The sequence below is a fragment of the Palaemon carinicauda genome, chromosome 15 (genome assembly GCF_036898095.1).
Source record: "Palaemon carinicauda isolate YSFRI2023 chromosome 15, ASM3689809v2, whole genome shotgun sequence".
Classification (NCBI taxonomy): Eukaryota; Metazoa; Arthropoda; class Malacostraca; order Decapoda; family Palaemonidae; genus Palaemon; species Palaemon carinicauda.
The window spans coordinates 4943645-4957166 of NC_090739.1; the positions used below are offsets into that span (position 1 = coordinate 4943645).

At 34.4% G+C, this 13522-nt stretch overlaps 1 protein-coding gene across 1 annotated transcript; it reads left to right on the plus strand.

Moving 5' to 3' along the window:
* Positions 1–207: 207 nt before the first annotated feature.
* spn-A (RAD51 recombinase homolog spn-A) lies at positions 208–8139 on the plus strand. Its single transcript, XM_068388086.1, has 8 exons — positions 208–335; positions 2228–2333; positions 3045–3260; positions 3751–3882; positions 4597–4805; positions 5186–5315; positions 5460–5581; positions 5857–8139. Exons 2-8 carry the CDS (start codon positions 2244–2246, stop codon positions 5978–5980), a joined length of 1023 nt encoding a protein of 340 aa, XP_068244187.1. The 5' UTR covers positions 208–335; positions 2228–2243; the 3' UTR covers positions 5981–8139.
* Positions 8140–13522: the final 5383 nt, after the last annotated feature.

Below are 13522 nucleotides of genomic sequence, written 5' to 3' on the forward strand. Positions count from 1 at the left end.
GTTCCATCAAAAAAACCTTGAAATTTAAGTTGAAAAGAAAGAAGAAGATTTTGGTAAATTTGGTTTTCCTCATTTATATATATTTGAATTCCCAATATATTGCTGATGAGTTGCAATTTGAGATATTGATTAAACAATAACTATAAAGGGTCATTAAACAAGGACAGTTCCATCAAAAACCTTGAAATTTAAGTTGAAAAGAAAGAAGAAGATTTTGGTGGCAACTGGCGACAAATTTCGAGTTCCAACAAGTTAAGTAACTCGAAGCCTAAAAAGTTCTTGACAATCCCATACAAATCTTGGTTTTAGTGATTATATTGGATTAAAGTGTCACTGTAAGTAGAGTGTATTAAATTTTAGTCATTGTTATTCAAATTATGCAGTTTATGAATGTTTGGCAGATCTTGTTAATGGTCAAGGAAGTTTTGTTTTGAAAATATACATGGATTCCGGGGTCATAATTTGCCCCCTGGCAATACTTTAAAAGTTAATTTATATCAATTTATAGTTATATGATAGAATTTAGACATTGTTTATGGGTGTAATGTATGATGAATTCATTATTTCTTCCATTAGAATAATGTTTGCCTTACACAATACATAAACAATGGTTGTAAACCTACCGTACCCCATAGACTATCCTAGACTGTAATTATGTCGAATATTGATGTACGGTTTACGAAAAAAATATAGATTTAATTATATTAGGATATGAATTAACGGGGTGTATGTATGATAGCGGCCACCTGTATGTAGTATTACACCTAACTTGGAATACGGAAGTGTAAGGGGGTTCGCAGTAGGGCCTTAGCTCCCCGTAAGTAGGTAAGGACATGGCTCGTAGGTTAGGTAAGGGGGAATGTTTGGGTTAGTTGATGTCCATTTTTAATGCGTGAGGAACTGGCCGCTGATATACAAAGGCTCCGAAGGTGGAGTTAGTATAACCTGACCGAGGTTTTGCCCCCCCATTAACATCCCGGTGTGACGGTCTGAACGATCCCCTGGTCTCAGAATTCTCCTTGATAATCTGCGCATGCGCGAACATTACCGATTGCCAGTGCATACAAGGTTGATGTTTTATTTTCCTGTAATGTTAGCGTGCGCAACTCAACATTACCGCTTGCCAGTACATACGAGCTTGATGCTTTATTTTCATGCGAGCGAAGCGAGCTAATGGCTGAAAAGAACCATTATACAATGTCAAGGAGAATTCTGAGACCTGGGGATCGTTCAGACCGTCACACCGGCCTAACCTGATCCCGAATGCTGTACCTTAAAGCATATGATAATTCTTTGTTAGTTAGACTAGCCTTCGTAGTTCTTTTTGTATGGTGTACGCAGTTTTGTGGTGCATATATGATGACGGCCGTGCTCCATAACTCCCTTATTTTCAATGCTATCGCTAAGAATGCGAAAGTCTAAGGGGGGTTGCTGTGGGGTGTTAGACTCCATCAGGTAAGTAGGTAAGGACACAGCTTCTAAGTTAGGTTAGGTGGAGTGTAATGCACGAGGGAGGTCCTGTCCCCGTCATCATACAAAGGCTCTGCAGTTTTTCTCAAATTTTACTGATGTTAAGTTACATACCTTGCATTAATTCACTCCAGGGTGTATGAAGTTGGATGGACAGGCATAAATTATAAATTAATTTAATTACTTGTGAAATTGATTTTCTTTATGTGGAAAATTGTTTATCTTTGTCTAAAATACTATAATATGAAGCTAGTTTTACAATTTATGGAATATGATTTAGTGTTACCCTGCCAATATTTTAGAAGTTCCACCCAGTCTTCTCTCTAGTCACAGATAACTCCTGTATGTTTTACAAAATTGTGTATAGTTACAGCCTCGGTTGTCTTAGATTAATTTTCACTAAAAACTAATAAACAATATGGTATCAAACTATGACGGCCTGTATTAAAAAAGACAAAATTACTTCTTATTAAAAACAACTCCATCCTTGGGCCACCCTGTTGTATATCAGGCATTTTACATGGCTGTGGCACCCTAGCAGTACCAGCTGAACTCGGCTGAGTCCCTGGTTAGGCTGGAGGAACGTAGAGAGTAGAGGTCCCCTTTTTTGTTTCGTTTCTTGTTGATGTCGGCTACCCCCCAAAATTGGGGGAAGTGCCTTTGGTATATGTATGTGATGAAACAGTAATCTATTGTTTTTCATAATGGCATTGCTTTAAATGTGCTATATGTATGCTATAATTATGTAAATTTTCAGAATAACATTAGGAATCATGTCGATGATGGAAGAGCAAGCAAGTACGTCTGCGGTGGATGAAGGCATGGACGGTGTAGGTGGTCCATTATTGATAAAAATCTTAGAGGTAAGGATTACAGCATTATTTTATTTTTATTATCCTTGTGATTAATAATGTCTAATAATTAGAGTTACAGTTCTCTTGCTTGAGGGTACACTCAGGCACACTATTCTCTCTTATTTCTCTTCTTGTTCTGTTAAAGTTTTTATTGTTTATATAGGAAATATTCATTTTAATGTTGCTACTCTTCTTAAAATATTTTATTCTTCCTTGTTTCCTTTCCTCACTGGGCTATTTTCCCTGTTGGAGCCCCTGAGCTTATAGCATCATGCTTTTCCAACTAGGGTTGTAGCATAGCAAGTAATAATAATTAATAATTGATCACTATGCTTTTGTATAAAAGTACAGTACAATCTATAATAATTTTCATCATTACAATCTATAGTAGGCATTATGCTGATACAGGTATTAGAAAAGCCATTTTTGTGAATGAATTTCTATCTTATTTTCCAAAATCATTGTAACTGCTGTAATATAGACTTCCTTTTTCTTACAAATTATGGAAATTAGATAAAAGCTGTACTGCTTTGGCTTTTGAATACATCTGTAAATCTTTAGAGGTATCTCATACTCGATAAATAGCCTTAGGTTATTAGTACTACCTTTAGAATAACTAGATCTATATTAGGTGAAGATTTTAAATTTAAGTACAGTAGTGTATTTTGAAACTTTATTATACAAGCAATTCTCTTAGTAGCTTTTTTCAATCTCTCACAGCAAAATGGCATATCTGCTGTCGACGTCAAAAAACTCGAAGAGGCTGGTTATTACACAGTCGAGTCCGTAGCTTTTGCTCCCAAGAAGGCTTTGCTTAACATTAAAGGTATCAGTGAAGCTAAAGCAGACAAAATAGCAGGAGAAGCTTGCAAGTTGGTTCCAATGGGCTTCACCACTGCTAGCGAATTTCACCAGAAAAGATCAGACTTGGTCCAGGTTGGTGAAGTTCGTTAATATTTGCTCAAGTTCTTTTATTTGAAAACATTTAATTTTGCTCATATTTGGCGTGTGAATAACATGCTTGAAGATGTATGCCTAGTTGTAAGAATCATCTTTAGTATAATGTATCGTAAATGATTTTCTTGCAGTTTGAATGGGGATAAAGTATTAAAGATTTTATTATTTTATGAAGAATAACTGTACAAAGTAATTCTGATGTAACTTTCTATAATAAGTTGAATGTTGCCTATTTTGAAGAAACTATGTTTCTGAGATCAATTCTTACCTCACCTAGGTGTCATGTCTTCGACATGGACTGCCAATTGCGTCCACCTGGTCCCGTCTCTAGCTCTCTGTATAAATTGTCCAGATTTTACATTCTCATTTAAATCCTCTTAGAAGATCAATACTATCAAGCTAATATGAAGTACATTATAAATTTTATCAACTTTCTAAACCCACATCTGTATGTAATCCATTTGGACAGCTGACAACAGGATCGAAAGAACTCGATAAGCTGTTGGGAGGTGGAATTGAAACAGGATCAATCACCGAAATCTTTGGCGAATTCCGTACCGGGAAAACTCAGCTGTGTCACACTCTAGCCGTAACTTGCCAGGTATGTGTGTACTGTAGTTTGTTTGCCGATTATTAAGTATTTTGACTTAGAGAAAACTTGCAGACGCTGAAGGGTTTGAGTATAGTATATGCTGCTAGATCTCTCTCTCTCTCTCTCTCTCTCTCTCTCTCTCTCTCTCTCTCTCTCTCTCTCTCTCTCTCTCTCTCAAATTATTCATCCTTATCTGTTTGGAATTTTTACAATTTGTATATGTTTTCGTGCAAAGCAGTGTTTTTACATATGTTTTGATTGTATGGTTGTAGTTTTGTTGAGAATTTTAGCTATTTATACTGTTTTGTGTTTTCAGTTTGCAATGAAAAGAATTATTAGTTCATGTGAAACAATCTAATTATTGTCTGTTGGTCTAATATGTGGTTGAATTTCTGGATGTTTAGGTTATTTTTAATATTGATACTTTATGCCTTGGTTATAGAGTACTGTATTTGGAATTTAAATGCTACTACTATATTCATATTATCTTTAGAATTAAGATGACGATTATTTCAATTCATTTATAATATCTGGAGGACTGAAGTACAGTAGTACAATGCAGGTATATCCATGTAAAATTTGGGTCAGTGTTAGAAATTGTACAGATTAAGCAAAATTAAGATTGGAAACTTTCTTGATAAAAAGGTATTTGGAGTTTGAGAGAAAAATTTCCCTCAGTTTGGATGAGTTTATCTTTTTTATTTCTGTATCCGCTGACTACAGCTTCCCCTGGAAATGGGAGGTGGTGAAGGAAAGTGCATCTACATCGACACGGAAGGTACGTTCCGACCAGAGCGTCTTCTCGCAGTTGCGGAAAAATTTAACCTTGATGGGGCCCAAGTGCTTGACAATGTAGCCTGTGCTAGAGCTTACAACACAGAGCATCAGACAAAGCTGTTGATACACTGTGCAGCGATGATGGCTGAATCTAGGTAAGTTTTTTTTTTTTTTTTTTTTTTTTTTATAAAGTCTTAGAAGTTTAAAGACTTCTGTAAAGCTCAAATTCATTTGAGTGTAATGTTCAGTGGTCATATCCAATCATATGTCAACAGTACTGTATAGTTATTTGAGATTTTTATAGTAAAAGGGTTACATATGCTTACTAATTTAGTCAGAAATTGTGGTCAGTGCATGTAAATAACTTTTAAGAAGTAATCATACTATGGAGTACATATTTTAATTTTTTTTTTTAAAAAAAGTCATATGATACTTTTATTGTACTGTAAAAATGTTTAATCGAAGATCGTAATTCAATTGTTTCTTGAACTTTGTTTCCAATATGTGTTATTGAAAATTTTTCTGTCAATTACAGATATGCATTGTGTATTGTTGATAGTGCTATGGCACTGTATCGAACAGACTACGCTGGAAGAGGAGAACTCTCAGCGAGACAGATGCACTTAGCGAGATTTCTGAGGATGCTTTTGAGATTAGCAGATGAGGTTTGTCTCATATACTGATTCAGTTGAAGTAGTGTTATATTCTTAGTACTGTATACTGTTTAATATGAACTGATTCTGCATCATAAAACCTTTATTCATCTGTAAATAGCGTTCTACATCTATATAATTACTTTTTCTTAACAGTATGGTGTAGCTGTTGTGATAACAAATCAAGTCGTAGCGCAGGTAGATGGAGCAGCAATGTTTACGGCAGATCCCAAAAAACCAGTCGGCGGTAATATTATGGCTCATTCTTCCACAACGAGGTAGGGATATTTGCAGATTCCTATTAGGTATAAGGGTACATTTGTTATAGAGGGAATGATTTTTATAAATTATTTTCCAATATCCAGAAAGTAAGGGGTTTTGATGAAGGAAACATCCTATTTTTGGGGATGTGCTGTCATGGTCTCCAGGACCTTCCTGTGAAAGTCTAGAACAGAGGATCCAATATGACAGAAATTTTGAGGAAACGTGTGCCTTACTCATTGGAAAGTTTTGTAAATTAATTGTGAAGTCATTTTTATTCAAATACTTACAGGTTGTACCTTCGTAAGGGCAGAGGTGAAACAAGAATATGTAAGATATACGACTCGCCAAATCTTCCAGAAGCTGAAGCGATGTTCGGTATATATGCTGACGGCATTGGGGATGCCAAGGATTGAAGGCACGTGCGAAAGTTTCCGTCCAGATTTCGACGAAAACCAGACAACCCAGTGAAAATTGCAGTTATATATTTATTAAAAGCAATATATGGTATTTTCTACTTTTATATAATTTTATATGCAACAGAATATTTTTCTGATAGTACGGTGTTAGTTGATAATGCTGCCTAATCAAGTTTTTCCATTCATAGGATAGTTATAACTTTATATGCGCTATGGTGGAATGTCGTAATATTTGTCAGGTAGACAAGACAGGGTTTATGGGCTTGGAATCCCTGTAATCCTGTGAGCCTCTTTTATTGTTGCAATATTTCTGAGGTGATGAGGTGAGCCAAGCAGAGGACTAACTGAATTTGGGTGCTGGTACGGCAAATATAATTTTGCTATGTTTGGGTTTTCTGTATTTAGGTAAGAAAATGAGTAAAGAGAGCCATGTGTTTTCAGCGTCAAAGATTAACTCTAGGTTAGTCAAGTGTTACCTGTATTTAAATATTGTGGCTTTGCATTAATTAGAAAAACAGTCCAATGCAGTGACATTAACTGACGTCACACCATAGAATGTGTAGAATGGCCTAGATATGTCACATGCTCTTATAGTCTTTTAATGCAAAACTATTGAGCTGAATGAGTAACTGAGGACCATAGGCTCTAAACCCTTTTGTTATGTTTTTTTTTTTTAATTACTTAGAGATTTATTCGACATTTTGATCCTCGGTGAAGAAAGCTGTACGTGGTATGATGATCCTAAACCTGGCAGCTCTTCACAAATACAATTTTTATTTGCTGTGAAGTTATTCCTCAATGGTTTAACAGGATTTTTTTTTTTTATCCAGGTGCCCAATAGTTTCATTGTGATTAGCAAAATGTAAAATGTATAACAAATAAATAGTCATATGCTTGGACCACCTAACATTCTTCACAGTTAGGATGATAGCAGAAGTATGATAGAATATTCCTTTCAGATAAAGTTTTTTATCCCCGTTTCCTTTCCGTCTTTAAAAGTCGTAGTGATATTCCCTTTGTGCTGTCTTGGCAGTTAGATGGGTACTTTCTGTAATTGGATTCTAACTTAAGCATGAGTTTTGTTCAGTATTTATTTTACTCTTAAATTAATTTACATAATGTTCTTGGTTGTCTGGTTTTGTGACGAGCTTTAATATCTTGAATCGTAACCCTAAAATTTACAAAAGTAAATAGCTTTATTCAAATTAATTCTGTATCGCCTAGCATTCATCACTGTCAAGAGTTTTTACGTTAATTGTTTTGTTTGAAAGATGTCACCTTTGAAAACTTATTTTAGTATGCGTATTTGATACAGCATAAGTGCAGTATGAAGTTCAGAATAATTTGTTGTTCAAAATATAGGCTTAAAAACATTTAGAAATGAATCTACTCACTGATGAGTTTTATATTTCTTTAAGATGATGTTACCACTAAAGGCATTGTGGTAATTGTGCCTTATGGTCTCTTGAATATTAAAAGTACACCAAGGAAATGTTTTATGGCTTGACCAGAATAATGGAAGTATGAAGGTTCTACTCGGTGCAAATGTCTTTTCTTCCCGCTGCAGCCATGTGAACTTGAAGGTATGATTCTCTTCTATTATTTCTATCATAAAGTGCCATTATTGCGTCGGTGAAGTTCTGAAATAAAATTGTACTCGAGCCCATCTCTGTATGATGTAGCGAGCTTGTTTGTTTGTGAATCGATGGCTTTGAATGATAACTATCTGGCTGTAAAATGACCTCGTAAAAAGTTTGTTTTGGGACCAAGGTGCTATTATGTTGAAGGGGGCATATGTAGTGGTAGGGATGTGTGGATATTGTATTGCAAGTATAAAATTGTACTCAGGCCCATCTCTGTATGATGTAGCAAGCTTGTTTGTTTGTGAATCGATGGCTTTGAATGATAACTATCTGGCTGTAAAATGACCTCGTAAAAAGTTTGTTTTGGGACCAAGGTGCTATTATGTTGAAGGGGGCATATGTAGTGGTAGGGATGTGTGGATATTGTATTGCAAGCGAATCATTTGTACTGTACAGTACATGTCTAAAAATGCATATTTTGTATTGAGGCTCAAGAGAAGATGGCTAATGGAGAATAGGCATGATGGGAAGTGTTCAAATTCGAAGGAAGAATAAAAGAAAACATAGAACAAGGCTTTTTTTGTTTGTGTTGCACATCTAGGCATAGCTTTTGGGAATAGTTTATTATTGTGTACAAATATTTGATGTGATTGTAAAGTATTGTAGCATATGCTTTTATGAAATGTTCAAAGGGAGTAATAATCATAATGATGTATGCGGGGGTCTTAATTTGGATTTAAAGATGCTTCTCTAGTAATGTGGCAGGTTGAATTAAAAGATAAAAGATATAAATTGCAAACAAATTAAAAAAAAAATTATTGCTGTGGCAGTCCCTCAGAACAATTACAGTACTGTACTTTGTTACATTTAGTTTGTTGAAGATTGTTGCTTTCAGAATGCCTCGTGTGATGTACCATACTTTTATAACAACTCTAAGCAAAGTAGCAGGGAGTAAACCTCTCCTAAGGAGCTGTCTAACTTGAACATAACCATGCTTCTATTTTCATCTCTAATTTACGAGTAAATTCTTCAGTCAAACCAATGGTCTCTAACGACTTTGTAACGGTGATGATGTACTGTAATGTAATTTCATAGCTAAAAAGAAGGTACTTTTTTAAGCTTGTAACTGGGTTTCTTATTTTTCATACAAATGGAGTAATGCATTTTTTACTTTTAATAACATAGCTTAAAAGTATGCGAGTTACCTATAGATTAACTGTAGGTGCAGAGTCAGATATATATGATTTACTGTTTATTTAAATTTTATTATTGTAATAAATTACTTAGTAATATTCTTCAAAGTTTCTGTTCTTTTAGATTTATGTCTAGGGAAAGGATAATTTCCCCCCCTTTACTGTTGTGTAAAGGTAGACATTGTTCGACTTATTTATGGGCGATTTTTTAACATAGTTTCAAAAGGGATGGTGAGATCGATCAAGTATTTTAATACTCGAAAAAATAATACATGAAGAAATGTGTATGTTTTAATGTTAATTTGTTAATGTGGACTGATTAGCCTTAAGTCAAGATGTGTGATGCAAATACTATGAAATTCTATGGCGTGTATCTAACAAAGAGGGATGGCTACTGGATATTACTTATGTACATTTTATGATTAAGAATTACAATGTTGTCTTAACATTGAAGGTGTGCTGAAATAATCCTGAATATATTTTGTAGGTGTTGAATCCACCTGTTATTTTCTTTGGCAACCAAATATGGTCGAGAGTATCATTTACTGGGTCTGTAAATCCTGCATTGCTTGGGGCAAGTAAAGTTAATACAAATTAGGATGTCGAGTTTTGACTGGATACCATGGTCCAATTAAAATATTTGTTAATGGTCAAGTAATGTGAATTACATAATAGCAATAGTGATTTTAACGTTTGAAAATTCTCTATATATATTTGGGTGCGTACTTGGAATTATTTTGATTTAGCAAGGGCTAATGTTAAATACTAATCAAACTCCAAAGTTCTGCCAGAGAATTTTTTGCTAAAGTCATTTCCTTTCTTTTCTCTTGTTCTAACTAAGAAAAGCACTTAAAATATGTGCCAGAGAATTCTTTGCTACATTTATTCCTTTTTTCTTGTGTTTTAAATTCGAAAATATTTACAGTATATGGTGCAGAAAGTTGCATAAGTGGCTAACTTAGCTCATCATGCATTTGTGAAAGAAGTTTGGTAAAAAGGACATTAGGTCAGATATTTAGGTTTTAGGCAATATTTTGTAGAGTATAACACCCTTAGACTGTATTTGTACTTGAGTAGAGTATTATCCAATAAAGGTAAATTAGTGTACAGAAAAAAATAGATTGGTTTTTATGTAATGGCACAATGATCATGAAGCAACATGGATAAACTAAGTTAATATTTAGGGCCGTGTAGTGGAAGTTCAAACATTTTGCCATTACACAAGATCCAAGGGAAAATTGAACTACACTTTAGCTGTAGATTGCTTGTAAAAGTACAAATTTTACTATATTGAACCTAGCAAATATTGGTTTGAAATCGGGAGCAAGGTCTGTGCAACGTCCTCTTTGCCCTTATCTGCACCGGCTTTATAACTGTCTACTTTATCTCTATTCCCATTACCCTTTTGCAGTTTTCCTTAGTACAGAATACCTTCTTATGGTGTTATTAATTAGATATTACTTATTTAGCTGCTAAATTATTGGTTACCCTTAGCTTTAAAGCACTCTTTCATTCAAATTCACTATGATATAGCATTCGATATCTCTCAGAATTAAGATAACAGAAGGGATTCCCAGTTCCCTTGTCCCATCCCTTTTATTGCTTCTAACAACACGCAGAGATATGACGCTATTCTAGTAGTTTTTATGCCCCACGTCCACAGGAGCCGAGGTCTGCTCCCTCCCCCTAATTGGGAAAAGTTCCACAGTAGATAGATGATATAGCCTCTTATATTTCTGTTCTTTTTAAGCATACAGGGCACTGAATCTTAGTATGATGCATGGAACTTGTTGCTCATTAATTTTCTCAGGATTAAATTTAGCAGCCATCTTCCTCAGAATCCCATAAATGGTTGTAGTGATGTAGCAAAATAATTTTCGAATTTCTTATGTTTTAAGATTCTATGTACCATTGAAAACAACTTTACTAGTATCTGTAGACTTTCACCATAGTTAATATCTTTCCAAATATTTTCTGATGAGAAATAAGGATGTAGTCTAGCACGTATATCAAAGATTCTGTTAACATACAGTAACTCCCCTCTCGTACGATACAACTACAGTGTATTCTCCCTTGCGTCCATAATCCTAAGGCTTTGCAATATGAACAACTGCTCGCTGTTGCCTATCATTGAATTGAATATAAAATTTAAGCCTCAAGCTAAGCATCATGATGCCTCCCCTAAACAAGGGTCCATAACTTTTAACACTTCCACTGGTGATTTTGCCTCTAGAAATAGTACTCTCAGACAAATCACACACAAACTCCAAGATGAGCAACTGCTCGCTATTGCCTATCATTGAATTGAATATAAAATTTAGTCCTCAAGCCAAGCACTATCATGCCTCTCTTAACAAGGGTCCATAACTTTTAACACTTGCAATGGTGATCTTGCGTCTAGAAATAGTTGTCAATGGCAAATCACTCACAAACTCCAGCCCCCCCCCCCCTTTTTTTTTATAACTAGTTCAGAGTTCATAAACAAAGATATTTTACTTTTAGTCCACTATGTTATTCACTATAAGCTAGGATCCATAGCAACCTTCGACATTTAATGGTTAAGAGCACGGTCTTTGTCTCTTGCTATGCTCAGGGACAAGTGAGATACAATTTCAAAGCTACTTGTACTGGATTAGGTGTTTTTGGTAACTGACAAATTTTTTGAGAAATTTGAGTTAGGAGTTTGTAGGAAATCAAATATTTTATTTTTGGACTTGTAAAAATTTCTGTATTCTTCCATTTTGAGAGTACAATTTGCTATAAATATCTATAGCATAATTTATCATACATATTTTATAGTGTTGGTTAATCTAGTAGATCACTCACTGACCTTTTTATAGTGTCATTTGACCAAGTAGGTAGCTCACTGACCATTACAAGCAACTAACACCTTTAAGATGTTTGACATGTGCATATATAACTTAATGTATTTTGATTTCCTCTAATCTGTCGAATGTACCTGTTTTTACAGTAGAAAAGGTTGCAATATGTTCAGCAGGTTGAAACTGAAGTTAGCCGTATTCATTGATTGTGCTAAAAATATCTTGATTTAATAAGTTGATAATGCATAAAAATATCTTGATTTAATAAGTTGATAATGCAATAAAATATCTTGTGAGTAACAGAGGTAAGTCACTATCTTCACATTCTAAATGTATAGTATTAAATCGTCAGATTTTTATTGAGGTGTAATTCATCAAAAATACAATGTATTTATCAAGAACCAAACTCATTGGCCAACATTATGTAAATTTGAAATGCTAACTTCTTGCCCTGGTTAAAGATAAAAGAATATATAGTGTAGTACAATATAGAAAACTCAACGTGTTCATAAAATCAAAGCCTTGCATGAATGGACAGTTTTGTGCTATGGCCATTCAGTGCTTATAAATGATAAAATTTATAGCATTTTGTTTATTAAAGGTAAATTGTATGTAGTTATTGTAAATTGTGTATAATTAGAGGCACTGAAAATTCCTGTCTTTAGGTTTATCCATACTGCACTAACTAGTTTGAACTTCCAGATACTGTACACTAGGCCACAGATTGAACAATTCCATGACTTATTTTCTTTCCTGACCGTTATCATTCGACCTTTTGTTTTACTGAATCTATACCATTTCTTGAAAAGAGCAATGTTTGTAAAAATTGTGTAAATTGAACATTCCAATATTACTATCTATGAGCATCATGGTTTTATACTTTAATCTTTGTTAAGCCCTGTCCACACGATAGAGCATGCCTGGCGGGCAAACAGTGATACCAGGCGACAATAGTTAGTGAAAATGAGGGTTGATGACGACAGAAGCGGGAAAACTAAAGGCAGGGATCTGGCAACACTGTATGATGCTAGATCCCCGTCTGTGGTTTTCCCACTTGACGTCATTAACCCTCATTCTTGCTAACTATTGTGGTCTGGTATCACTGTTTGCCCGTCAGGCATGCTCGATCGTGTGGACAGGGCTTAAAATATACTACAGTAGCACATACTACATGACTTGAATAGGATTTGTTTAGTGTACCAAGAAAATAATGTTTGTATCACATAGTAAATGCATTTAATCATATAATACTAGGTTTTATTTTTATATTGATCATTACAAGTCTTCGGTTTACTTGCTTTAAATTGCATCATATGTTACCTATTAGAAGCATACTTTAGAAAGTATTAAATCTTTTGTAATAATTCTTTGTCCAAGCTCCATTGGTCTCTTATCATTTATCCTCGCATTACTTTTGCTTTAGATGATGATCCCATCTTTTTGACAATGTTTTAAGAACAATCATTTAGAAAAGCCTCAAGTCAGTTGTCTTGTTAAACTATAATTTAAGTTTTGTTAAATTCTATTAAAGTTGATAATGAACCCCATAAAAAATGTCCACATTAAATTTTTTTCTAGCCCTTTAATTTTAAAACTACATGATAATGTTGTAATGAGTGAATTGCTACTGTTTGATAAATCACTTCTACCTAGGAAGTCATAAGACAGCTTCATCTTGTTTTCTGGTCCTAAAATGACCCAAATTGAGCAATAACACATGTGTGAAGTTTGTGATTCATAAGAGAGAAGAGAGAAAAGTTATGTAATCCGCCTCATGGTTGTCAAGAATCTAAATCCAGTGGTCTGATTATGATTAAACTTGCTTGTAATTTACACATATTAGTGACCTAGGAAAGATGGATGCTATAGGAACCATAAGGTAATGTCTTCCATACATCAGGTGGTAATAATTCAATCAGTAAAATAAATTAATTAGCAAGA

Bases quoted from the DNA above. Each gene is read 5' to 3' on its own strand.
- spn-A (XM_068388086.1), top strand. From the start codon at position 2,244: ATGTCGATGATGGAAGAGCAAGCAAGTACGTCTGCGGTGGATGAAGGC. The intron at 3,883-4,596 runs GTATGTGTGTAC...CGCTGACTACAG, and splicing joins CTCTAGCCGTAACTTGCCAG to CTTCCCCTGGAAATGGGAGG. The intron at 4,806-5,185 runs GTAAGTTTTTTT...TGTCAATTACAG, and splicing joins GCGATGATGGCTGAATCTAG to ATATGCATTGTGTATTGTTG.